Source organism: Plectropomus leopardus, chromosome 7 (assembly GCF_026936395.1).
Source record: "Plectropomus leopardus strain MGB_pleo_1.0 chromosome 7, ASM2693639v1, whole genome shotgun sequence".
Taxonomy (NCBI): Eukaryota; Metazoa; Chordata; class Actinopteri; order Perciformes; family Serranidae; genus Plectropomus; species Plectropomus leopardus.
This window is the reverse complement of record NC_142182.1, coordinates 11583904-11610377: the sequence shown is the minus strand read 5'-3', so window position 1 is coordinate 11610377 and position 26474 is coordinate 11583904. Positions and strand designations below refer to the sequence as shown.

The window sequence follows — 26474 nt, the reverse complement described above, 5'->3', positions numbered from 1 at the left end:
CATGCTATAGTATGACGTTTTTTTTCTCATGGTTTTTTTTCTCTCATACTGACTTTTAAATGATATTTTAATTACTTTTTATATTTTTGATGACACGATATACTATGACTTTTCAATGGCATTTCAGATGACATTCTTTCGTATTTCATTTTTGTGCTATTTATTTACATGATACACTGTGACTTCAATATTTTACACATTATATTTTGACTGTGACCTTTGACTTTTGACAACCAAAATCTTATCAGCTCATCGATGAGACCAACTGAATATATGTGACAAGTATTAAATGAAAACGTTAAGTCTTTATCAAATTGAAAGTGGATTTTATTTAACAAATTAGCCTCATATTTGCAACAATGATTTACACAGAGGCACACTTGTGGAACAATTTAAAACCCTTCAAGTCTTTTAACACAGTTCCCCTTGACACCCTGCACACCCACATAGGTTTTTCCTTTCCCGAGGCCACAAAAATCAAGCTCACTCACAACTACAAAACCATGACCTGTGTGGGTGTAACATGGGATTTCTAACAGGCACCGTCTATTTAACAACTCAGATCTTTGAAAACATAATAATAAGTGTTTAGACTGCTGTTCAGTCCTCCTAGTACAGCTTTCCAGTGAAAGAGACAGATAGTTAGTGGAGGTATCGATAATCATCCTTCACAGGTGGATGAACAGTCAGGTCTGAATCTTACACCCACCCAATAAAAATCTTAAAAATTACACAAATATTTACACATTTCTGAACAAAGCAGTGACGTATTCCATAATAAAACAACTTGTAAACATAATCCCAGCATCTGGTTGCTGTCTGGTGCGTTAGGCAGAGATGGTGAGCTCACAGCCAGCTGCAGCTGAGTAGCAGGGACTCATTATTGAGCGTCATTTACTGTAGGAACCGAGGTTTCACTGTTTGGCTGCTCATTCAGAGGAGCCTCCTAAAGAAGGATAAGAAAGTCATTTAACTGCCTTCCCAATAGCCCTTTGTTACATTTCAATTCAAAAGAATAGTGTCTGTATAAGGTTAAAGGTCATATTAGTGGCTTACCTTCAGATGTCTGTAGATTCCCATGTGGAAACGGCAGCAAAAGACATCAACCAAGAATCCTACCACACCATGAAGCATGCCTGCAGTGACAGATAAATTACGTACTTACTGTTGCCGCTGATGCTCTTGAGAGTTTAGGTGAACACTTGTGTGGTTTACAAACTGATGTTTCAGTGCTCACATACACACGATAAATTATATATGAGCACAGTTCTTAAAGCTAACTAAACTAAAAACTTGGCATGAAAAAATATTTTAGTTGACTGAAATTTAAACAAAAACTTCAGACTTCAAACAAAACAAAACTGAAACAATACTGTGTACTTAAAAAACTATCAAAAGATGTCTTTAGTTTTAGTATTTGTCAATTCTGTAAAAACTACAAGCATGAAGAAGCATTGGTGTATACGTTTACTGAAATTAAGATGTCAACATGACTTCCTTAAGTGTGTTTGTACTGTGATGCCTATTCTAGGCTTTTTAAATATTGCCCCTGACAAATAGCCCCAGTATTATAATAATATAAAAAAACCTACTGAATCTAATAAAAGCTTAACAAAACCTAACATTTTTAGACATTTAAAATGTACCCAAAACAAGAAACCCCACTCTAGAATCCTAACCGAACCTGAAAATAAAAATTAGAGGCAAAATAAAAATAAAAAATAATGAAAAGTAAAGATTTTTGTCTCTTTAAAGACCAATGTCTTCCCTCAAAAGCAGAATTATCCCTCTACATTTTAATCTTAAAGCTTGCCAGTAACTCTACCGTCTTTAATAAATTCAGCGTCTCCTCTCAGTATTTTTAATCATTCTGTGAAAACACCTGACAATTCATTTTGATTTGCTGGAGTAGATGACAGGATTAGATGAAAGTTAAAAGTCTTACAGGTACAGAGCGTGGGATTTAATGGGATTTAATGGGATTTAGTGGCATTTAGTGATGGTTGGAACTTCTCCCGAATGCCAAATGTGTAAACAACCGCTACTATAGAAACTACATGATGGAAACTAGAAGACCAGAGGAATCTAGTGATACCTACCGTGTCATCCTAGCTTCTCATGGAGGGGATGAGGTAGCGCTCCAAAATTAGGATAAATGTTGGTGATGGAAATACAGCATGGTCATTTCACAGGGGTCCCTTGACCTCTGACCTCAAGATATCTGAATGAAAATGAGTTCTACGGGAACCCGTGAGTCTCCCCTTTACAGACACGCCCACTTTAGGCTAGTCCCATGCAGGTTTTTGCTGTCGTTTGATTCCTAATCAAGAAAATCTGGTAAGACTTGCTTCACTCTGTCAATATGGACTTCACAACTGTTTTGAAATGCGAAATAATGGAATGGAACGTGATTGAAAAATGCGATTGATCGCTATTAATTATTGGAACTCTGCGGTTAATCATGTCTTTAAAAAATTGAGCATTTGACTGCCCCAAATTTTAAAAAATGATAAAGCAGCGTGTTCTTTTAACCCTTTGAAATCTGGATCTTTTGAGCTGTTCAAGCTTTTAAACCTTTGAAACAAATTGGTTTGATTTCTTTCAAAAACATGTAAAAAAGCCAATAAGGAACTTGGCAAAAAAATGTCCTGCAAATTGCAATAAATTAGTAAAATGTGATAAAATAAATCATGAGGAAAGAGAAAGAGAGGACAAAATATTAGAAAATTATCACACAAAAAAAGGAAACGTAAAGAGAACTACACATATAATAATTCTAATTCTATATCTAACATGATGTTACAGAAACATATTTATATATTAATTTAGCACTTTTTTCAGGTCATTTCCATGTTTGTTTTTGTTTTTACTGTTGTTTTGATGCCAATTTTTACAATATTTTATTGTAACTTTTATAATTTCTTGCTAATTTCTAGGGTAATTTAATGTAAAGTTCTTTGTTTGTATGTCCTTGAAAGAAATCAAACCAATTTGCGTAGGTTTCAAAGCGTTAAAGCTGCATCTGGCAGGCAGTGTTTCCTTTAGAGTTTACTCACCTGTCGTGGAGAAAATGCCTCCAATGATGCCACAGAGTCTGACGAGAAACTGCCACAGAGGCATGTGCTGCTCGGTGACTTTGACCATCAGTGAGCTGATATCGTACTTCATAAAGATCCCTGACACTCCATGGCTGCCTGCAGCATGGTTTATCACTCGCTCCTGCAGAGCATGAAAAAAAACAAAAGCACCTTCACGTCAACAATACATCATACCACACTACGCAAAAAAGCAAAATGTGTGCAGAATGTAAACCTACCCGCTCAGTGACAGAGTACTGATGTGTTTCTGCAGAGACCTTGTAGGTGTTTAGTTTGGTGGGCACAATGGTGATGAAGTACTGAAACATGTGGTTAGCTGGAGAAAATAACCAAAAATATCTTTTAGCTCAGTAAAAGAGCAAAAATCAAGATTAAGATAGATGACTGTTTGGCAGTGCAGACATACATTCAGCAGAGATTTTCTCTGTGCCGTCCAGAGGGCTGATAATCCCAGGAATCACCTCTCCAAAGGACAGGTGGTCGATGCGGTGAGAGAAATTATAACCTGTGACGCAAATCAAAACAATTTCATAATCAAGGGAATAGCACTGCTTTATTTTATGTGTCACTGCAACCACAACTAAAAATAATAAAGTATTTTCTGATTGTGATTTCTGATATGAGACATTCATGAAGCAGATATATGTGTGCACCAAAGTTTTGTAAAAAAGAGAATGAGCTCACTGTCATGGCTGACGAGTGCAGCTAGATGGGCGTGGCCTCTGGGATGTGGGATTGACCTGTGTAGAAATTTAAAACGTCAGCTTCTGCAAAATATTTCATCTCTAAGTTTTGCAGCTGTGGAGACACATACTTGCCAACAGTAACATGGAAATTTCCGGCCACTTTGTTGACATACAGGTGTCCGTGTATCCTGCAGGCATTGAGCGTCGTGGGACTGCCCTCACTGTGGAGCAACACGACGTGGACGGAATACATTTATTACAATATATGGGAGGTTTGAGCACTTTTACAACCATCTCTCTGTTTCAAAGAAAAATGAGCTTATTTGGAGGATCCTGTACCTCTGAGGCAGAGCAGGAGGAGCCCCTTTTATTGCAGCCTTGAAGAGGACGTCCTGCAGAGCATGCTCCACTCTCAGACGCTCCTGGATGTGCAGAAGTGTCCTGACAATGAGGGACAGAAGTATTAAGGAGACCTCACTTGGGATTTGACACAAACCAATTCAATGGACGAAAAAGCATTTTAACTTCAAGAAAAAGAGGGTTTCAACTGGTAAAGCTGCTTGTTCGCTCTCTACAGGTGAAATGGATTCGCTGCTATGCCACCAGCAGTCTGACAATTTGTAAATACAGTACAAAGACCAATGACGCTAAATGACACTACATTTTAAGTTATTTATGTAACTGTCAGATCTGAGTCTTTCTGATTTTTCTGTCAAATCTATTTTTGCTTCTGAAGTTGAGGTTCAACTTATTGGTTGAGCAATCTTAAAATTTCTCCAAGCTTCTTGCCTGTATTTAAAAATACAGGATGATATATAATTTTTGTCTGAGGAGGGTGGCAATATGTTTTGTTCGTGTACAGCCTGCCAGAAACTCGTTAGAAAAACAAGAACACTGAATTTTAAATGTAAACTAAATTATAAAACCAACTAATGCTAAATACTGGACAAAAATGTCACTGTGTTCCTTCACGGGTGTTGATGTTGAGAGGAGTAATTGTACTGCAAGTTAAAAACTCCACTCTTTAAAGTGCTACCTTGACTACACTTCTCCAAAGCTAAATTTGCTAGAATATTACTGAACCTACGCCCTGCATGTGACAGGTGTAAACAGACCCCAGTAACCATCTACCATATGATGCAGTCTTGCTTAAAACTTCCAGATAAATAATTCTAGATATTTCCAGTTTCTCTGCATGCTTACAGAGGGTCAAAGCCCTTTTCTCCCTATAGGCTAGTGACGCTCATTTCTATTATTATTCTAAATGAAAGGATATAACCTGTCCAACACAAAGCCAGTGGATTAAAAATTTGATGCAGAACTGGAAAAAAATCAGAAGCATGCACAACGGCTCCATCACTGGATTTTACAAAACCTGGGACCTAATAATAAACTGTATACCTGGCCTGCACTATGAACCTAAATCTATACAGGTGGCTATTTGTAATTGTAATTTGTACTTCATAGTTTAAATGTACATTAATCCACATTTAAACAAATGTAAATGTAAATTTTCATCGACAGTCCCTTGACTGATGTTAAGAGGCATCCTCAAATAATAATAAAAATACAATACGAAGATACAGTATGAACAATGGTTAAGGCAAACAACATTAGATAAAAAGGCAGATGGCATAGTTAAACAAGTACAAGTTAAGAATGTACAACACAATTCAACAATATGAGTGGATAAAATCAAAATAGCAGATGATGCAGACACAGTATGAATTTGGTCATTTTTAAATTAGGTAAAATTAGCCAAGAATCTGTGCTGACATTGATGGTTTTCAATAAACCATTTCTTCTTATTACACTTAAATGAATAATATGATGGGGACTCTCTGTGTTCCATTGATGAGATGCTCTAAAGGAAAAAACAGCCCGGCTAAAGGCAGTTTTCCTGAGTTGTAACCTACACGGTCTCACTTTTATGTACTTAAATACACTATAATGCACTTTTTTGTTTGCTTTGTTTTATTTTATACTTTGCCTGTATTTTTTTTCTATATTGATCTATAGTTGTGATATCTGTGCGTATCTGTTCCTTATGTTAATGTCTTGATAAATGAAGAAATCTCTGTAAATAAAACATAAAAAAACAACTTACATGTGCCACAATCTTTGCTCTGGGGAGAGCTCAAAGTTGACCTAAAATGTGACAAAACACAACTGTCAGATGCGCAAAACTGAACTTTACAACTCTTAAACAAATACAAAAACTTTTTGTCCACAATGTGGAAATTTTCCTTTGGTTTCACCGTAACACGCGCCATAAAGACATGCATAAATATGTGCATTCACATAAACATATAGGCTACATATTAACAGAAATACAACATGCTCTAAGAAGTCTTTGCAATACGCATTCATAAAAAATACATCTTACAATATACAAGTCAGTGATGTACACAATATACAAGTGACCATGAGATGGACAATCTGCACTAAAACCCGCAGCAATGTATCAGGAGCATCACCTTGTATCATAATCCCAGTTTCATTATTACCTTAACAGCAATTGAGACAAAAGATTTATTGTAGATTTTTATGTTAGCCAAAATAATCTGTATAACTTCCCTACATCAAATTCATTGAGCAGCAGGTGAGAGCAGCCGTTAATATTTGTGTTCACTTTACATAAACAAGGATTTTGTTATATTCCAAAGTCTAAATACTGACAGAAAGATTTTCATTTTGATTTAAAAATGCATATTGGCTCCAAACAACAGTTATCGGTCTCATTAACTACTAATAACAGGTATCGATTTCAGCCTTGAATAACCAATATCAGTCGACCCCTACAGTAAATGTGCTTCGTTCTTGTCCTCCACTCATCATACTCACTGGTTCATACTGTAAGCCATCAGAGGCAACCATGTTCTCTGCCAGATCCAGGACATCTGCACCTATATCTGTAATCAAAATATAGAAAATCCATGACACCTTTCCGAACCCAATATGAAATTTGTGCTTTCGCTGAAGCTGGAATACATTTTTGTACTTACATTGGCATCTCATGGCCACTGTCATGTCAACATTTATCCTCAGCTTACTGTAATCGAAGAGTAGATGCAGTTAGGAAACACAGACACAGGACTGAAGCACAATAATCTCAACATGCACCTGTTTACCTGCTGAAGTCTTTGTCCACTTCATACTCGTACTTCATCCATGTGTCTCTGTACACAAAGAACTCCAGGAAGGCGAGGGCAGCCATCAGAGTGAATGCTATCAGAGACACTGGACAGAGTATCAACATAATTACTAAAATTAAAATTACTTCCCCGGGCAGGAGTAACTTAATGTAACTGTAGATTACACTGACCGTTCAAAATGGTTCAAATCATGTACAGTGCTAAAAATCATCTACTTCCTAATAATAAGCAAAAGTTGTTTCAAATGACAGAAAGTTGACATGATTTGAGAGGAATTTAGACTTAGACTTAGACACGTTTATTTATCCCACTTGTGGGAAATTAAATTTGTATGTTCAAGAAGCAGTTATTGAGGACCAATACAAAACATCACTGTATTACAGTCAAAGGTCTTAATTTATGAAACATCTGTAGTATGGAATTAAAAAAACATGTAGAACATTTAATTAACACATTTTTAAAACAACATATTGAAGAAATATGAGCAGGTAAAACAGAGGGGGAAAGGGGCACAGTGAGATATGATACTAGCAGGGTTGGAAATGACCTTTTTTGTCACTTGCCACTGTGGCCGGTGGACTCTAACATCTAGCAGCCACTCAACAGACAACCATTGTTGTTTTTGGCTGGTGAGTGAAGCAAATCTAGCAGCCACTTGTATATTTTACCAGCATTTAGCTGGTGGTTGGTGCTAAATTTCAATCCTGGTTACAAGACAGGTAGGCTGCTTTTGATAGGTGACTTTGTTGTCTGTATTGATGTGTTTCTGTGTACTGTGACGTGTGTGTGAGTGATTTTTTTTACTTAGACTGATCAGTTTGTGTTTTGTCTTATTAGATCAAGGTGTATAGTGAATATGCACATACACATACATATATAATTACAAATTTGAAAATAAGAAATAGGATTTGATAAGAATTCACTTCCTCCTGCTCCTTTTTGGACATTAAATACTTGTTTTTTTACTGAATATGTCCGGTGGGAATTCAAATGTTGTTTTTCTTGCTTATATATATATTTTTTTATACTTCATTTTTTCCACTTTACGTTTTTGGAGAGAAAAAAAATACATATATATATACATACAAGTAATAATATTGAGAAAAAAAAATATATATATATAAAGATAAAATCAACTAAAAATAAGCACAAGGAAAAACAAACAAAACAAAACAAAAACAGAAAAAAAAGAAAAAAAAATCATCGTCATCATTTTCTTGCTTATATTTGGGTGTGAATGCGAAAGCCATTTATACACACATACCTATACACACACACACACACACACACACACACACACATATATATATAGATATATATTAACATATACAATTAGTAAAGTTATAAAGTTATTTTTCTTTCAACTTTGCCATGATACATTTCAAATATTGAAATTTTGGATTTTGACATGTGTTTCCACATGTCTTGAGACTTAAAGGAAATTTCCTGTTTCTATCTCTTACAGAAAAATATCTATAGGGCTTTTACTTAACATACTAAATATAGCAGAAGGACGTTAATGGGTTAAAACAAAACAAGACGTGTTTTAAATGGAAAGCTTAAGCATAATTCAAGCGAGCACTGCAGTGCAGCGTAAAGCTGTTCAGCATTGAGCACTGCAGCTGAGCATTCACAACCGCAATTTCTTCAGAAACGGCGTTTTGTAGTTTATTTTTGTTGTCTTATTTTATTTACCATATTACAGAGACCCAGCTAACTAACACACGGCTGTGTAGTGTGTGTAGTTACCTGTCCCGCCGCTGGCTGTGGACTCCACATAGCTCTCGGGAACTTTGGGAAAAGCGTCCAACTCTTTCACCAGAGTCAGAGCCTTTTTCCTGGTCAGCCTCCTCATTTTAGCCTCATGGACCCTCTCATAAAGTGTGTTTGTAGCAGATAGTTACCGTCAGTTGTTTCTGAGAGTCGGTTAATGTTTAGGGATCTTCTTCTCTGTGCTGACGTTACACATGACAGCTGTTAGCAACACAGCTAACGTTAGCTTGATAGTTAGCCGACTGAACAAACGGCTGGTGTAAAGACAAAGAAAAATCGTTATTATACCTTCAGCTCAGTCCACAATTAAAGCGCTTCTTTCTACAGTGAAAATACAAGAAGTTTCCTCAACGCGAAGTTAGTTACTTTGGGCAGGTGTGTTGTGTACCAGGTTAGCTACATGGACATAAGGGTTGGCAAGCTACGGTGTCGTTGGTTTGATGCCCAGTGTCTGATATAAAAACTGCTCCCGTTTGGACTTAGCGCCCTCTGACGGTACTGCCGGTGCGTTACAGGATAAAAAAATAAAAATAAAATAAAAATAAAAATAAATGGGCATTGTTAATATTATTATTATTGTTGTTTTTGTTGTTATTATTATTATTGTTGTTATTATTATTATTATTGTTGTTGTTGTTGTTGTTGTTATTATTGTTATTATTATTGTTATTGTTATTCTTCTTCTTCTTCTTCTTATTATTATTATTATTATTATTATTATTATTATTATTATTATTATTATTATTATTATTATTATTATTATTATGTTGCTGCATACCTACCTACATTGTGTACATTCTCATACTTTGGTACCATGATGTTAAAGTTGTGGTTGTTGTGACAAAGTAAAAAAAGAGTTTGTATTTCCCAATACAGAAATTGTTTGTTTTTTTTTATTTGTGTCAGATTGGTCATCTTTCATGAATTATCAGACCTCCTCAGAGAAAGTCTCTGCTGAATGTACATCTGTGTTGTAGAAAAAACAGTGATTTTTATCTTGATTTATGCGCCTTTACTGAGCCAACAAACATTTTGGGTAATTATTTCCAGCTAACCACATGTTTCATTACTTTGAGTAATCCATACTGTATAATAATGATAATCATTAATGATAAACTTGGACAGCAGCACATGTTTGCCTTTCGTAGCATACAGTTGCAAATATTTTTAGCCATTTATGAATATATTTGGGGGGGGGGGGCATTTGAGGGTATTCAAATACTAAATGCTATGTGTCCCTGATATGTATTGCAATTACTTTTTTTTTTAACTTTTACTTAACATTTGTTTGCTAATAACCACTAAGGGGCAGCTCCTATTCAACTTCAACAGAAGGGCTCTCATGTCAAAATGTAGTGTCACTATCCTAAATAAGTCAGATAATTATGCTTATAGTGCATAACTGTAAATAAATTAGTGTTTGGAAAGTTGGGGGTTTTTTTTTACCTTGGTGGATAATCACCTCCTTTGAAGGTGTCATGATGTTTTTCTGATGACGACTTTAGAGTGAATGCTTTGAGTTTTCCTACAGTTTTTTAAGGAAAATTTTACTTTAGGAAGCCTTATTTCCAAACAAAGTTACAATTAATCATGTTACCACAAACCACACAGTTATGGGCTTTTGGGCACTAAGGAACCAGCGCAGCTGCAAGCCCCACTGATATTTCGGCTTTAAGTCTGCCTTGTTTATTGCCTTAATGCCTATATTTTCAAAGGCTCTACACCAGTCTACACCTTTCTCTTAATTTAACGTAAGAGATGTTCAAAATGTAATATTCTTCTGTTTGCATCTTATTATTTACTACTGAGTTGAAGGACCAAAAAGACATATTCAGCTTATAAAATGTTGAAATAACAGCCGTAACTCATATTTACTCCCTGTCTCTGCTTTTAAAGGAGATATTATTTTCAAATCCACAAATAAAAACTGAGATGTAAAATATGACATAAATAATGAAGTACATTTTGAGTTTGGCTTTCCCTTTTACACTGAAACTGTTATCTTTAATGGATCCTCCACTCACACAAACAGTTTGCTGAATCACTAAAACTTAAACTTATCCATGGCATCCCAGTGATGAGGCAGCAAAACAAGAGAGAATTTCTTGGCAGAAATCTGTTAGGCATCGGATTAATTGCTGCTGATGCATTAATGAATGCATTAATAAACATGTTTCTTGGTTTCACCAGGGGCCATATTATAAGTATGATGATAACAATAGCAGTAACTTCTGCAAATCTTAGCTGTTACTTTTAGGTTGATAATATCGTAATTTTTTGTCTTTTAAGTAACATAAATTATGAGCGATTTCTTCCTTCAGTCAGGTGTGTATCTATTCAGACAACAACAGAATTAAGTATGCTTATCATCACATAATAAGTTAGGACGTTTGCTCAGGTTGACTGTCAGCACTATAGATAAACATTTATAGTGAGATGCTGCACAGCTTCAAGTATTGTCTGCATTATTTTAGTGCTGTGCAGGATAGGGACAAATAAGCATGCCAACAAAAATCCAGTGTCCTCATAAACAGTTCAAAGCCACATCAACATCAACAAGGTTGTGATGTTCTTCCCAACAAATTAATGACTGGAAAGTCCTCAGACACTGCAGCGCCCAAAACAAACTCACAAATAACACAACCTCCTGCTAAAATAGCTTCAAGGTTGCTGCTCAAGAGAATGAAATCCATCCTCTGCTCACTCTATTCTGCAGGTACAGAGTCCGGACCCTCGTCCTGTAGGACGGCTGTCTCTAGGACATCGGAGGTGGGCGTGTCAGGGGGCTCTTGAGAGAGATCTTCAGAGCATCTGCTCACAGTGGGCGAGATCACATCTGGACTTGTGTCACAAGACTCTGTGCTCTGCTCCGAGGTGGCTGTGGTGATTGTTGTAGCAGCGCTGGGGGGAACTGGGTCAAACTCGTCGTCGTCGTCCTCCAGGATGTGTGATTGATGGATATCTGCCCGAAAAAACAGAGATGTGTCAGACAAGCTGATATTGGGAAGTTGTCGTCAAAAAATGATGAATGGTAAAAAAAAAAATGCTAACTCACTGCTGAAAGCCTCTGGGTACTGTTTAGCAATCTTCCCTTTTAGTGTCCTGGAGAAGCAGAGGAGGACGATTATCAAAGGGCGTGTGTGTGTGTGTGTGTGTGTGTGCGCGTGTGTGTTTGAGAACACTAGTGCTGTATAACTCGAGATTGGTCTTGGTCTCAGGACCACTTTCAGACGGTCTCGGTTTCGTCTCGGAATCAAACGCATTTTGACTCAGTCTCGGACATAGCGGACTCTGGATTTTTAATCGAGACCACTACGGATTTATTTGTTAACGTAATGACTGTGACTGGATGTAAAACTTCCTTCTTCAAATCCAGCCAATCACATAGATCATTTGTTTGCTTGTTTTGTCACCAATAACGGCTGCCACCCTTCATAGAAATCAGAGGAAAAATTAAAATTGTTGATATTTGTTTATATTCTGCCCCTTAAAGTCTTGCTCTCGGTCTCGGCACACTGAGGTCCTGGTCCTGGTATGGTCCTGACTACAACACTGGGGGGAGCTGTGGCTTACCTGATCCTCCTGAAGACGCTGTCCAGATCTTTCTTCATCTCCACAAGGGTGCGAGTGTGGAGGAGGAAGTGCTCGTTCATCTGCTGCAGCCGCACGTTAGAAAGCCCGTTGAAGTTGATCAACATCTCGTTGGTTTTCTCAAAGCGGTCAAGCCTGTTTTCACAAAAACGCAGAGCAACAATTATCTTCAGCCGCCAACTTATAAAGAACAAGGCAAATGTCCTCCTCACTGTCATACAGGGCTGCAACGAACAATTATTTACATTTTGACTAATCTGTCAATTGTTTTATCGATCAACCAATTAGTTATGAGAATGAGGTAGAGGTGTGCTCAGAGACTGTCTTTATCATATAAATCTCAAGAAAAAATTAAATAAATCAGTTATTTGGTATATAAAATGTCAGAAAATTGTGAAAGAAAAGCCCAAGATGAGGTCTTTAAATGTGTTGTTTTATCCACAACCCCAAGATATGCAGTTTACAATCACAGAGGAGTAGAAAAAACAGAAAATATTCACATTAGGAAGCTGGAATAAGGGATTTCTTTTTATTGAAAAATGAATCAAACCAATCAATCGATCAAATCAACTAGTTGGTGATTAAGTCAATAGTTGACAACTAATCGATTAATTGTTGCAGCCCTCATATGCAAGTGAACTGACCTACACCATATTATATTTAGTAGTGTGAAGTAGCTGAAAAGCCAAATGAAGCTAAACAGACTCGTCCCACCATCACACTCACATGTGTCTCTGAGCCTGAATGATGGCATTCACATCCTCAGAGTTGACCATGCTCAGCATCCTGTTACAGAACACGCCGGACGCCGTGGGCTCCTCCATGATGACGATCCGGATGAAAAAGCTGCAAATATGGACCGTTATTTAGAAATGTGAGAAGTATAATATAACAATCTCAAGTAGGGCTGGGAAATATATTGAGATTATTTACTTATCATGATATGAGACTAGTTATCGCCTTAGATTTGGGATGTCAGAGCTAGTGTCAGCTATATGCATGCACAGCTGGGTTGGCTGATGGTTGAACAGAAAATATCTTAATGTTTCCTTGTGCTTCTGCAGAGTTTCATTCGTACGAAAAACCTGTGTGGTGCACACGGCCTCTGAGCATGGTGACATAATGCCCCCATCACCAGAATATTCTCATATTTATGATTATATACAAGTCAGTGGCACTCTGGTATGCGGTAATTGTAAGTACTTATGTTTTTTCCTTTTTGTTATTTCCTGTAGATCCTTAATTTCTTTTAGGAATTTATATTTTCTTTCATCAAGTTATCTGTTTTTTAAAATGATTGTATCTTTTTTCTTCATGAATTTATCTGTTTATTCTGTTTGCCATTTTATTGCTTTATTACTTTATGTCTGAAGGTGCTTTTCTCTATCTGTAGCTTTTTTTAATTGTCAAAAAATCATTTTTTTCTTTTAATATAAGTATTAGTCTAGAATTCAGTTCGTCTTCTATCCTAAGTTGTCTATACTCTTATTTTATGTATGTACTGTTTTTATATCTTAAATTGTCTGTACTGTTTTTTTAAGTAGTCTGTTATTTTATTTGATGTTTGTACTGCATTTTAAGAAAGAATAGGGTATATAGAGAATAGTATTTTCTTGATTTTAAAGGCTGCACCAAAGTAACGATGTAATTTTCTGCACTTTTCTAACTGGACTGTTATTTACATTTACCCAACCAGGCATTATATCCACACTGCTGATGCTTATTTATCAAAAATCTCATTGCTTAAATACATTGAGAACGCAAGAATAGTCCTTATAATATTGTTACATTATCGATATCTAAGTATTTGATCAAACTAGATCATAATATTTTATTTTCTTCTTATCACGCAGCTCTATGTCAACAACACAAACAGCGAAACCGCAAAACAATAAAGAAAGCTTGAAATTATTCAGTGTCGATACAGCTAACGTGAGATTCACTGACGTTAATACATGCATCATATCCTACAGAGAGGCAGTGAAACTTAACAGTGGGAATTATCTGTAACATTATAAAACATGTGTTTGTTTAACGATGATTAACTTTATTAACAGTCAGGTTCAGTCTCTTGTTAGCAGGCAGGACGAACCGTTGATTAGCTTATTAGCTGCTGAGCTAAACTGACGAGCGAAGCCATGAAATTAATATCAGCTACCTGAGCTCCCGCGGTGGATGTTTGCCTCGGCCTGTGGCGATTTGAATAACAAAATTTAAAACGACATCTGGAGCCTAAAGGTGCAGCTCACAGCTGGCTGTAAAACAACAACAAAGCACTTCCGTGTCTTTAAGCTTCCGGTCATAGGACCACCACTTCCGGTGCTTTTTTTCCCTTCTTCCTTTTTTCGTCTTTATTTAAACCTGAGCAACTTATACATTATTAACCCTTTGAAACCTGAGAACATTTTTTTCTCTTTTTTTTTACATGGGAAAAGGCAATAAGCAATGCAAGAAGAAATGACCAGAATTTCGCACAAAAAAAGAAAAGTACAAAAAAAATGTTTTTTTAAAATAAGATTTGGATAGAGTGCTTAAAAATGATAAAAATTCTGTAACATAATCTTTAACTTATAACAATTTTAATAATATTTTTTGCCACTACACATTTTCTCTAGCTTAAAAAAATCTCATAAATCTATCATTTTTTCTAATATTTCTTATCAAGTTGCTCATTGCCTTTTCTTTGGAAGTTTTTGGAAGAAATTGACCACCAATTTGCTTCAAGGGTTCAAAGGTTTAAGTTCTTGTGAAGGCGTCCTAAAGCAGCACAAGAAAAGTGATGTCGCTCCAGGTTTCGATGGGTCAAGAAATCTTTTTTTTTTCATATGCAGTTATATAATATAAAAAAATAATAATAATCAAAGTGTGGGACATTTCAAACCCGCAAATTAATATGATTACAATGTGAAACAATTTTTTTTAAAAAGCAAGGGCCTGTCACTCTGATGTGTTTGTTCCCCTTCTACTCAAATAAAAACTACTTTAGGTTAAAAATACACTGATATTATGTCACAACAAAAATAGTCTTTGGAATATGTTAACCTGGATTTATACATTGTGGATCTTTTTTAAATAATTGTGGAGCATTCAGTGGGGCACTTTAAAGCATCATTATACAAAAACATTTGTCTAAGGTAGGCCTACATTTCAAATCGCTGCTTAATTTCTTAAAAATGCTCCAGAGACCGGAGTATATATAATACGTGAATCAGTTTGCCCTCATCTCCCTTCTTATATGATAAACAATCAGGTGCTTTGAATGTATTTTGACTGTGCTGCGGGGATACTGCAGTTGTTTGCAAATTTGACATGCCGAGGTGTTATCTTTGTGCATTTTTTATTACGTGAATCACATATATTATTATATATATATATATATATTATATATATTATATATATTAATCACACAATATTATGTCTTGGGAAAAATAGCATAACAAACGTGTATTTTCTGTAGTATCTTGGTTATAAGTAGCATTTCGATATATTTCTACAAAATTTAAAAGCCTAAATAAGAGGGGGAAATTATTTGCACCTGTATGGGAGGTAAAGTAAAAATACCTCAAATTTGTACTTAAGTACAGTACTTGAGTAAATGTACTGAGTTACATTCCACCACTGTTAGTTTGCTAATTGCACATAAGAAAGACAGCATTGTTGGCTAGACAATAGCATACATGCTATAATGACTTATTCCAAGTAGATCAGCTTTAACATAAATACCATATACCCAGGAAAAAAAAATGTCATGAAGATATGAGAACCTGCTTATTGTCAATAAATACAGTGACTCCTTACTTCCAGAAAACTCACAAAATTACTTTTATTAAGGGACAAGTAAAAAAAGTACATGATGTATAAAAAATACAAAACCGCTTTGTCTAACTTGTAAGCTACATAAATGCATAGCAACAGTACATGCAAGTCTAGAGTTAAGTATCCTACAATTCATTTTTAAGCTACAAGCTAAAAAGGGGAAAAGTACAGTTTGGTTGCAATCTATCATTCATTTCAGTCTACATGATACAGATCAAAATTGATGGTACAGAATAAGTTAGGTTGCACGCAACTCAACTGATGAGTAAATAAATACTTAACAACATTTCACAAATATTGACAACCAGTAATTCAACGCAATGTTAAACAGAGCCTGCGTGAGAATTACATTCGATTTCTGAAGTACAAAACGGTTCTACGTATAAGCATAAGATGAAAAGAATTCATAGTATTACACTTCTAAGCGGGGGGGATGCAGTGATACAAATAAATACGAAATAAATAAATAATGAAACCCATATAAGAGCCATGTGGCTCGCCCAACCCTTTATGTACATAACACACCCTCTGCTCCCGACAACATCACCACATGTATGAAATTTCATATTAGTGTTCTGTTTAGAATACCATAAACATACATACAAATGACCTCGGACAAGCACAAGTGTCCATACAAAACCTGCTTTGATTTGACATTGGGTGAATTTCAATGTGCTTTGGCTTTCGTTTGATAAATAAAGTAATATTAGGCTATATATCACAACACATTTGTGGTATATAAGAGGCAATGGCATAGAATTTCAACTTGTATAAAGTCTTTTACCTATTCTGACCCAAGAATGATGGAAATCACTGATATTGATATTGCTGAATGACTATAGATAGGTTGTGTGTTTTGCTGTCATATTGTGTGGTATTGTTATGCAAAGACATTTCTATTTTTCCTATTTTTTTTCTTCTTACATATAAAAATAAGTTAAAACTTCAGAGAAATGGATCCAAAAAAATAAAAGTAAGATTTACAGCTTATATAAGGCCATGCAATTTTTTAGTAGACTCATGCATCAGATCATTAGGTCTTTTGGATGAGTGGGCTTGCCATTCATGCAAAATGCACTATGTGTTGCTGAGGCCACAATAAATATAGCTACTGTCCCTTTGTGTTCCTTAATACCGATCCAGAATTAACACTAGCGCTGTCTGTAACACATAATTAAGGCTGGTGTATTTGCTGTTGAAGCTGTGAATAGGCCTTATTTCAATGGGACCCACACATGTATTTGCGCACGGAGACAGTCTACAAACACAAACTCTTTGATAGGAATGGAAGTGAAAAGACACAAACACAAGGGGCTTCTGTACAGGTCTGTGCTCTGTCGATGTAAAGTGTTATTCATTCCAAAACGAGACGTCCACCACTTCAAAAAAGAGATTTCTACTCTCAGCAAAGGAAGTAATGCCATTATGTTAGTCATCTTCACATATACGCTTATAAAATATCCACATTGAGAACGGGTTCGGCTGTAGGTTTTGAAGTGAGTGATGAATTTCAAGTAGCACCTTTTTCTGCGAGTCAGTGGATCTATTGCGTTTTGGAATAAAATCTTTTAAATGTACCAGCAAACTAGAGCTCCAGCATTTCATCTAAAGCAGATCAAAAACACCACGGATAACGGCCCATCGTCAGGATGGCGTGAATATTAAATACAAAATAAGAGACAAAGTGGAAAATTAACAGTTCATAAGTTACCGTTTGAACAAAATAAACAAACCTCCAACATAGTTGTGGAGGAGACCGGAGGATTTTCAGCTGCTTTGTGATTGAAGGCAATCTGAGGCAACTTCTTTCTGTAAGTGCTTTAAAGAAAAAAAAACAGCACCCCAAGATTTCTTCAGAGATGTGTGCAAGGCGGTGTTTTGACTTTACCAACCATCCTCCATCACCACCGCGCTCCTGTTTGGAGGTGTTGTCATGGTAACGCATAGCTGTACAGGCTCTGCATTTTCCTCACACCTTGGAGTCTCCTTCACTTCCTCTTCCGTCTGGGATTTATGCCCGCTGACATCCACGCCCACCTGGCCTTCCTCTATCTCCACCTCTTCCTCCTCATCTTCCTCCTCCTCATCTTCCTCTTCTTCCTCCTCTTGCTGCTGCTGCTGTCGCTGTTTGTTGCGGCAGCATGGTTTGAATAAGTGGGGGTCGATGAGCACCTCCCCAAAACGGCCCTTGTAGATTATTCCACAGCACACTTTTTGCCTAGACAAAACATGACACAAATCTATTCAAGAGTGTGAAGCTGAAACACAAAAAGAGTTAAAGGCGTGCAGCCGTGCATGTGAGCAGCGCGTGACTGTAACTTAGCCAAAATGCTACGTCTTGCACGCTTGTTGTATTCACTCTGGCAGCGTTGTTGTTGCGACGCTTCTGCAGGGCTGCCTGCTGCTATCAGTACTGTATCTCTACAATTAAAAGCACATGTTCCACTCATTTATGAAGCCATTCAAGCTCCGACATTGTTAACAACACGGTCCTGCAAATATTTCACAATAAAATACCTTGTGTCAACAACTCATGGGATTCTGCCAAGAAATGTTTTCAGAGGGCTTTTATTTTGAAACGGACACAGGAAATTTTGATTAAGACACACATGTTTGTATTTCCTCATCTCTGTGACAGATGAAGACTTTGAAACTGTAGTAAAAGGTGGTAAAGTGTTAACATAATTATCAAAACACTATTTTCACTGTTGATTTTGTTCATTATTGAGAGCTTGAGGATGCAAAACAAATTTCCATGACAACAGACAACAAAGTATCATCTTATCTTAAATTATTTTGCTGACAGCCATGCACAACACAGAAAACAATCTGTGAGCCACAGTTTTTAAATGCCGCAGCTGAGAGGCAGCTGAGACGCGCCTGATCAGTGCTGCTTACACAGGCAGTGTGGCTGCTCTAATCTGGTGACACAGGTGCCGAAAAAAAAACCCCACAACATGTTCCGCGATGGTCACGCGCTTCCCACGCACACAGTGTGTGTCAGGCGTTAAGTTATTCATATTACTGTCTCCTACACATCTGGCACACGGGAAAAGTATCAGTTCTGCAATCTCAACTCTAGACGCCACTAAATCCTACACCTTTAAAATGTAATGATGGCATAACTCTCACAGATATCTGAAGTCAGTGTGAATGTGTTTAATGCACACTTTATATACAGGTGCAGAGGACACTGAAGTCATGTAAAAGGAGACTTTGAACTCCTTCACGGTCCACAACACTGACCTAACGTCAGCATGTTGGTCACAGATCTTTGTCTGGTATTAAAGGTGCCTGAAATTTAATTATCTAGCTATTTAAATCATACAAATAAACAAGAAGGCCAATCAAAACCACTGGATCTCTGTAAAATGCACATGTGATTTTCAGGTAATGGCCTAATTTTTCAAAAAACCTTAAACTGGTCCAGTTCACCCTAAATGTAAAAATGCATGACTTTTTTCCTTCATCTGTTGTGATTAGTCTACATTGCCTTTAGATGAGTAGAACAGTTGATACAGTCGCAGCCACGGACAAGAAGCACGCCTGGACAAGGCCATGTGTTTGAACTCAGGGGTTAAATGCACATCCTTTCTTAAGCATGCTTCGAGTGCGCTATCATTATGCAGACATGTTTTGTATGATAAAGTTTTAAAGATGTAAGTGTGTGTTTGGTACTGATCATATGACTGGATAAATGAGACTTGGATTAGACTGCAGGAGTTTTGTGTGATATAGTTTTGCTGTTGCAAAACGCAGCCCTCGTTTACTTCAACTCACAAAGGATGTTCGCCTTTTTTGGATTCTACATTCACTAAGGAATGCAAGCATGCAAGAAAATGTTTTCTACAAAAATTCAGGGTAAGACAAAGGGAGTAATTGATATTCAAACGGTCAGTTTATATGTGAAGTATTCCTTACAGTGAAAACACGTGTGTGGGCGGACTGTTGGTGTGTAGGGGCTTCAAGACGCTAAACTTCTGTCTTTACATTAAGAAAATGTAAAAATCCACAGTGTTGACAACTAAATAATGAGTCAGCGCTGATGCTCCACTGTTTGGCCTACCTTTTCCAGTAAGTGAGGTCCAGAAATGAGAAGACTGGAGAGCGGCTGGATCCTGGGCTGAGCTCCGTGTCTGAGCCGTCGTCTGACAGGTTGCTGTAGCTGGGAGACTGAGCCGGGGAGGCGCTGGAGGTGGTGCTGTGGGCATCTGAATCTGGTGGACAAAACAAAGTGTCGACAATGAAGGGGTGACTATGTGTGACATATATATGGAGCGTCTACAGGGGGGAGAAAAATTATATAGAAAAAAAATCAAATCTTTGAGAAACTTTCTCAGGAGAATTTTTTTCACCATCTTCAGTTTTTTTCTTCACCATCTAAATGTATTTTTTTTCCAACATCTATTAAATATACACCATATATATATGTACAGAGCACCGAAAGAGACATCAAGGAGAGAAAAAATAGGTGATGGAAAAAAAAATGATATGGTGAAAAAAATCTAATGTTTAAGAAACTTTTAAGGGGAATGAGAAACTTTCTCAGGAGATTTTTTTCACCATCTACTCCACACGCCACATATATGTACGGAGATCCTGAAGGAACACGAGGGAGAAACAAAATAGATGGTGAAAAAATTAGATGGTGGAAAAAAAATAATTTCAAGAAAGTTCCTTGTTCCTCCTAGAAAAAAAATCTTGATTTTTCTAGGAGATTTGTTATTTTTTTAACCATCTAGTTTTTTTCCACTATCATTTTTTTTAACATTTTTTTTTTTCAACCATGTATCTTTTTCTCCCCCACGTCACTTTAAGGGCTCTGTACATATATGTAAGTGTGTGTGTGTGTGTGTGTGAAAGAGACAAAAAAATACTTAAAAGTGTCATTATACTGAATGCCAAAATGCAGAACTCACTGTTTCTTTTAAGCTCTTTCTGCAGCCTGCTGATCTGGCTTGGCCGTGCTTTCTTGGAGATGGACTTTATCTTCTTGGGCCTGGAGGTTATCTTTAGGCTGGGACCTCCTCTGGCATCAACAACCTGTATGGGAGAGCACTTATGAGTAAATACAGGTAAACTATTTTATGACCAAATAAATATCTCAACTATATCAGAGTACTGCGACCCAAACTCACGTGGTTCCAGTTCTTCTTGGTTCCCACAGGTAACTTTTTCCACCGTTTCACCAGGAGCACACAGGCGTTACAGATCTCTCCAGATCGCGTTTCACTCAGTCTACAAGAAAAATACAGTGTGTGAACAAATGATAATATGTTTCAAACCATTTCTCTCCAAACGTCAAGTGCTCAGCTTACCCAAAACAGCTCCTGAAGTCTTTCTCGTACCGCTTACTGTCCGTGAAACGAGAGCTTGAGGACTTTGCGCGGCAGATGCAGCAGCCGTCCAAACTCCTGTACATCTTTGGCTTATGAAAGCCAAACATCTGCGTGCAAAAAATGATTAAAATATTAACATCTCAGGCGCTCATCAGCGTGCATGGTGTTTTAGTACCTCCCTACAGCCGTGCATCTTTGCATGAGAGGTGATTTATTATCTTATCATTTCAGTTTATGTGAATTATTTCTATCAAGGCTGGTGTTTTGACACGATCAGAGCACGAAGAAATTTAGGGGAAAGCGATTTTGCTGGAGCATCTCTCCGCTTTGACCCACATGGGAGGGAAGTAGGTCAACAGTCAGACAGCGTGTCAGACAGATCATGTCACCATGCTGCGCACACAGGATGCATTTTGGAAACCCAAAATATAAGCACGCACTTAGTCCGATCCTGCAGGGTGCCGAGGATGCGTTATTCGCCAAGAACAAAACATAAGCATGCGTTACCAGAGAAGTGCAAAAATATAAATGTGTCGGGGGGGAAATTAGCCGTAATGCATTAAGCGCGCTGATTATGCAGAGGAATTATGATTTATGTTGCTAGGCAAAATTTTAATCTCCACAGCACATGTAGTGAACTGCGGCAAAACTGCGAGCCGCGCCCCCCAGACTGGATTTTTTTTTCTTGCCATCAGTCCTCGGGGTCCTCTAACAGTGCGGTGCCTCAGAGAGCAGACAGAGAGCGGGGAAATGAAAGACCTCTCACTCTGCTGAATATATCGCGGACCACCTAAGGTTTAGCAATGTGGGGGGGGTATGAGAAGCAGAAAAGTCTCCTGATTGATTCAAGGCATCAGTGCACGAGGGCGTAGTTTGGTGGTGGAATGCAACTAAGTACATGTACTTAAGTACGTACAAAAGTATGAATTTGAGGTACTTGTACTTCATTGAGTATTTTCCTTTTCATGTTACTTTATAGGCCTACTTTTACTCTACTACATTTTAGAGGGAAATATTATACTTCATACCTCACATCACTAATCTGGCATCCTTAGTTACTTTACAAATAATGATTTAAAATCATTAGAGGAGTTTATAAAATGTGATGCTTTATTATTTATTAATGAAAATACCAAACAGTTAAGCCACGTACAGCTGCAATGATGAGGTGTTTTATCGGCTGATTCACAGAAAATTAATTGTCGAATATTTTGATAAACATTTAAGTCATTTTCTTGATTTTGTTTTTACTAATTTTGAGTTTTTTTGGGGGGGGGGTGGTTATTTTTTCTTTTTTAATAGTTTTGAGGTTTGGGGTTCTTTTTTTAATAAATGGGGGTGTATTTTTCTTAGAGATTTGTCTGCATTTGGGTAATTTTTTCTACTTTGATTCCATTTTCCTAATGATACTTGCTCACTTTCACTAAAGTACACATTTGCAATGCAGGGTTTTTACTTGTAACAGAGTATTTTCACACGGCGGTAATAACACTTTTAGTTAAGTAAAGGATCTTCGTCTGCCACTGCACATATGAAACAGAGGGTTTGGGGTCCTCCACCACTAAATTTTGAGCATCAAACACTTGATTTCCTGCATTCTAATGATTTTTTTTTATGCACCAATTGTGACTTTTCTGCACCATTGAATTTATGGTGTAAATGTCTTCAATTGTGCCAAAATAAAACTCCTTTACACCATTAATGTTTTTATTAGGGGGGTGGGGGCAAGTGCACATGTTTTAAATATTGAGAGGGGCGTGTCGCCTGCATCCCCTCAAAATCCGCAGCTATGTGAGTATAAATATCTAGCTGGCATGTGCATGTAAGTTTAATAAATCTACCACTGTAAATGTGTCAAAACAAAAACTATTTGGAACCTTATTCAATAAAATACATAGTTATGTCATCTAACCCTAATGTTAATATGATTAAAGTCTGTAAATAATAACAAATGCACAAGGGACTGTGCCATATTTATCAGAGTAGGGAGTGGCTGAGCTGTAACATCTGTTTTGTTTTTCATATCATTATCCTCCCGATATACAAATATTTTTTTCTTGAGCTTCCCTGAGTGACTGAGGGAAAATTTATGACTCTACTGTCAGCACAAATACCCATATTTCACAGATTTCAGCTATGATATATGGTATACTTTGTTTTTTTTAAAGAAAACACCATTATAACCCACTTGTGGATTTTGGGCTTCTGAAGGAATTTATATTAAATTTTAAAAATTCGACCATTTAAAGTTGAATGTCCCTCCCCTAAACCACATCAAAAAAAATAGCACCCTCTCTGATGCTTTAAAAATAGCATCCTCTCTGATGCTTTAAAAATATCTAAAGTGCTTCCCCTGTTAAGCACCACCCCCTCAACTCTTATAAATATGGAACAGTCCCTTAGTCTAGCAGTAAGTCTAGAATTACATATACAAACTTTCTATGAAATGCATTTACTTGCAGAAACTTTATTTGCTGACACAAAACAATCTTGCATTATTTAAAAATATTTAACCAGGAGAGTGCTTTGTTGAGATTAAAAATCTATTTTACGGAGATTTAAACAGCAGCAGCACATGTTATATAACAGACTTAGAATTAAGTAGATACATTTTGATGATATAATCAATGTTAAAAACAAGACAGATACGACCAGGAGAGTATAAAAATGATATAATAAAATAATCTATAGCGTACCATCCATTTAAATATGTAATTTTATATATAGCGCAGCCTCGTGCGTGTACATTACAAGGCCGACCACACATTAACCCCCGAGTATCTCATCTGTAAACTGCAGACGATCTCTGCAGCAGAATACAGTACGTGACGCAACTCAACATGGCAACACACTTCAAAGGCGGAGGCAGTGTGGAGAAGGGGGTGTGATGCGATTTTCCGCAAAAGCTGCAATATTTAAAGTAAACTGCAAAAATCCCCCCGAAAGCATTCAAGACTTTCGCGAATAACACGTGCATTTTTAAAAAATCAGAAGGCGCCGAGAAATCCACTTGTTTTTATCGAGAGAAAAGTGCAAGTCGCCAATTTCACCGCCCACTCCAGCGAGGAAGCATGGCATGCCACACGACCTGCTTCATGCGCACCCATTTTATGATGACCGTCCCCTGCTCGACGATGCCCGACTTTCCCTCCCTCTTTTAAGTTCGTATAGTGAGATAAACTCAGGGCAAACACGTTTCGACAGCAAAATATTTTGTTTTAAATTGCAAAGAAAAGCCGTTTTCGGACAATCGTGTAATTTGATCTTTACTCTTTGTTATTCCACAGCCGCGTCACTGCAACAGTCCCCCTTCAACTACATGTGCAGGAAGTTCCGCTTACTCAAAGTCTGTGTTTGTGCTTTTTTCTCGCATTAGATAAACATTTTTCTCAACCAGCATGAGTTTCATAAGGCGTGTGTGAGTAGTTTGTATTTGCGGTAGCTGTTTTGTTGACAGCAGCGCCCGCGTGCTGAGACGCATCTCTGCTCCGGGTGGGCGTGAGAGATTCAACTTGGCTTATTTAGCAGCAGGCGTAAACGTGTGGCACACTGCAGCCGCACTACAGCAACAATGTAACTATTTACGCCTTTTTAAGAGTGAATGTTGATGACCCTAACGCTCACTATATCCGACTTTAGTTATTTTTGGCAGCTATAAAAGGAGTGATTTCTTCCGACAGCCAGCAACAATAACAACAGCCATATCTCTTGCTCATCGTGCTTGCAAATGAAGCTCATTTTGACACTATTGTTAACATTTTCGCGTTCATTTCGCCCTCCGCCCACTCATTTTGGTTACTTTAAGTGTTTCTAAGGCGTGCTACACATCGAGTTGACCACCCAGTCGGTGTTGCAGCGCGTCTAAAAAGAGCAATTGTTCTGAGACAACTCGAAGCTTGTTTTAAATGACTTTAAAACCGCCGTTTTAAGCTTCAATAAACCAAGAAAACAAATAAAAAACAGCCGCATTTCTTACCGTGTTCAAGTTGCGTGAAGCTGATACAAAGTAATAGTCCTTATACCGCGTCGTAACGATGTGACTATTATGAAAATCAACCCGCATCGGTAACCCGCTCCCTTGTTGATGTCTGCGTTTGTGGACGGGACTGGATAGTTGTGGACGCACTGCGCATGCGTCGTATCCACACCTCCATTTCAGAGTAGGGCAGAAGGTTTTTTTCTTTTTCTTCAATCAAAGCATTTACATAAACGACGTGTGACGTAAGCGTGCGTCTGCATTCTACTGGCCTTATAAGGATGGGAACATTGCGCGGGAACAGGGGGCTCGGCCCCGGTTGCTATGGCACATTGGAGAGAGTAAGCAAGGGGGCGGGGCCTGTCGTTTTACTACAGAGCGCCAGATGGCCCGTCTGGAGGCCTACGGTTTTTAGGGGGCTCGGCGTCTAGCAGGGAGATGCGCTTTGTTGATTTGAATTGCGTGACAGCGGACCAGATTAGTGGTAAATAAAAGGTGGGTGAAACATGGCATCCATCCAGTGGACAGATCAGGGCGAACAACCACTTGTATCCATTTTTTTTTACACCATCAAGCCAGACATGGTGCTGTCACATACTGCATCGTTTTGATGACTATCACCATAATGTGAAGACTGCTGTCTGTGCTGTCAGTGACACAATTTGGGAAAACGTCATGCAAATTAAAGCTTGAAAGGGTGATAATCAGAGTATTTCATTATTTTTATTAAACCTTTTTATCTTTTACTGTTCGAATTTGCACTGTACTGTTTTATTTGCACTGTTCTTTCTACTTCTATTGTAAATTTCTAGATTTTTTCTATTGTAAATTTCTAAATTTCTATTTCATATTTCTTTTATATTTGCTACACGTTAGGCATTCTGTGGACAGCAAAGTAAGAATTTCATTGTGCAGGGAAACATGTTTCCATACTGTGCATATGACAATAAACACTTTGAATCTTGAATCTTGAATCTTGAATCTTTTACTGTTTGTTCTGTTATCCTTCTACCTACATTTTATCTACTAATTAGAGTATT

The 26474-nt window shown here is 37.4% G+C and overlaps 3 protein-coding genes across 5 annotated transcripts; all 3 read right to left on the bottom strand.

Annotated features, from left to right (window-relative positions):
• Positions 1-305: 305 nt before the first annotated feature.
• LOC121950680 (endoplasmic reticulum-Golgi intermediate compartment protein 2-like) lies at positions 306-9185 on the bottom strand. Of its 2 annotated transcripts, none has more exons than XM_042496758.2 (14): positions 9001-9185; positions 8689-8913; positions 6916-7024; positions 6790-6836; positions 6629-6696; positions 5892-5932; positions 4124-4225; positions 3913-4005; positions 3783-3838; positions 3505-3603; positions 3317-3414; positions 3057-3219; positions 1057-1136; positions 306-946 (listed from the first exon to the last, which is right to left on the bottom strand). In XM_042496758.2, the coding sequence occupies exons 2-14, from the start codon at positions 8792-8794 to the stop codon at positions 881-883; spliced, it is 1128 nt and encodes a 375-aa protein (XP_042352692.1). In that variant the 5' UTR covers positions 8795-8913; positions 9001-9185; the 3' UTR covers positions 306-880. The 2 variants fall into 2 exon arrangements, with proteins under 2 accessions (XP_042352692.1, XP_042352691.1); XM_042496757.2 differs by having other exon boundaries at positions 8689-8894; positions 9001-9184.
• A 406-nt stretch (positions 9186-9591) lies between these two features.
• On the bottom strand, positions 9592-14620 carry kxd1 (KxDL motif containing 1). 2 transcript variants are annotated; one of them, XM_042496254.2, is made up of 5 exons: positions 14462-14620; positions 13030-13149; positions 12286-12438; positions 11768-11814; positions 9592-11674 (listed from the first exon to the last, which is right to left on the bottom strand). In XM_042496254.2, exons 2-5 carry the CDS (start codon positions 13125-13127, stop codon positions 11418-11420), a joined length of 555 nt encoding a protein of 184 aa, XP_042352188.1. In that variant the 5' UTR covers positions 13128-13149; positions 14462-14620; the 3' UTR covers positions 9592-11417. The 2 variants fall into 2 exon arrangements, with proteins under 2 accessions (XP_042352188.1, XP_087936077.1); XM_088079951.1 differs by having other exon boundaries at positions 14459-14611.
• Positions 14621-16101: 1481 nt separating this feature from the next.
• sinhcaf (SIN3-HDAC complex associated factor) lies at positions 16102-25605 on the bottom strand. Its single transcript, XM_042495922.2, has 6 exons — positions 25435-25605; positions 21438-21565; positions 21258-21357; positions 21039-21162; positions 20186-20336; positions 16102-18337 (listed from the first exon to the last, which is right to left on the bottom strand). The coding sequence occupies exons 1-6, from the start codon at positions 25519-25521 to the stop codon at positions 18004-18006; spliced, it is 924 nt and encodes a 307-aa protein (XP_042351856.1). The 5' UTR covers positions 25522-25605; the 3' UTR covers positions 16102-18003.
• Between the last annotated feature and the right edge of the window lie 869 nt (positions 25606-26474).

What these genes read in the sequence shown, in the direction of transcription:
- LOC121950680 (XM_042496758.2), bottom strand. Translation starts at nt 8,794, where the DNA reads ATGAGGAGGCTGACCAGGAAAAAGGCTCTGACTCTGGTGAAAGAGTTG. An exon ending in CCTCCTGCTCTGCCTCAGAG is followed by an intron (nt 4,006 to 4,123) that starts GTACAGGATCCT and finishes GTTGCTCCACAG; the next exon opens with TGAGGGCAGTCCCACGACGC. An exon ending in TGCACTCGTCAGCCATGACA is followed by an intron (nt 3,604 to 3,782) that starts GTGAGCTCATTC and finishes TTTGCGTCACAG; the next exon opens with GTTATAATTTCTCTCACCGC.
- kxd1 (XM_042496254.2), bottom strand. Translation starts at nt 13,127, where the DNA reads ATGGAGGAGCCCACGGCGTCCGGCGTGTTCTGTAACAGGATGCTGAGC. An exon ending in ATTCAGGCTCAGAGACACAT is followed by an intron (nt 12,439 to 13,029) that starts GTGAGTGTGATG and finishes TTGTGAAAACAG; the next exon opens with GCTTGACCGCTTTGAGAAAA. An exon ending in AGCGTCTTCAGGAGGATCAG is followed by an intron (nt 11,815 to 12,285) that starts GTAAGCCACAGC and finishes CTGCTTCTCCAG; the next exon opens with GACACTAAAAGGGAAGATTG.
- sinhcaf (XM_042495922.2), bottom strand. Translation starts at nt 25,521, where the DNA reads ATGCGGGTTGATTTTCATAATAGTCACATCGTTACGACGCGGTATAAG. An exon ending in CTTCACGCAACTTGAACACG is followed by an intron (nt 21,566 to 25,434) that starts GTAAGAAATGCG and finishes TTTTGCACGCAG; the next exon opens with ATGTTTGGCTTTCATAAGCC. An exon ending in GAAAGAGCTTAAAAGAAACA is followed by an intron (nt 20,337 to 21,038) that starts GTGAGTTCTGCA and finishes TTTGTCCACCAG; the next exon opens with ATTCAGATGCCCACAGCACC.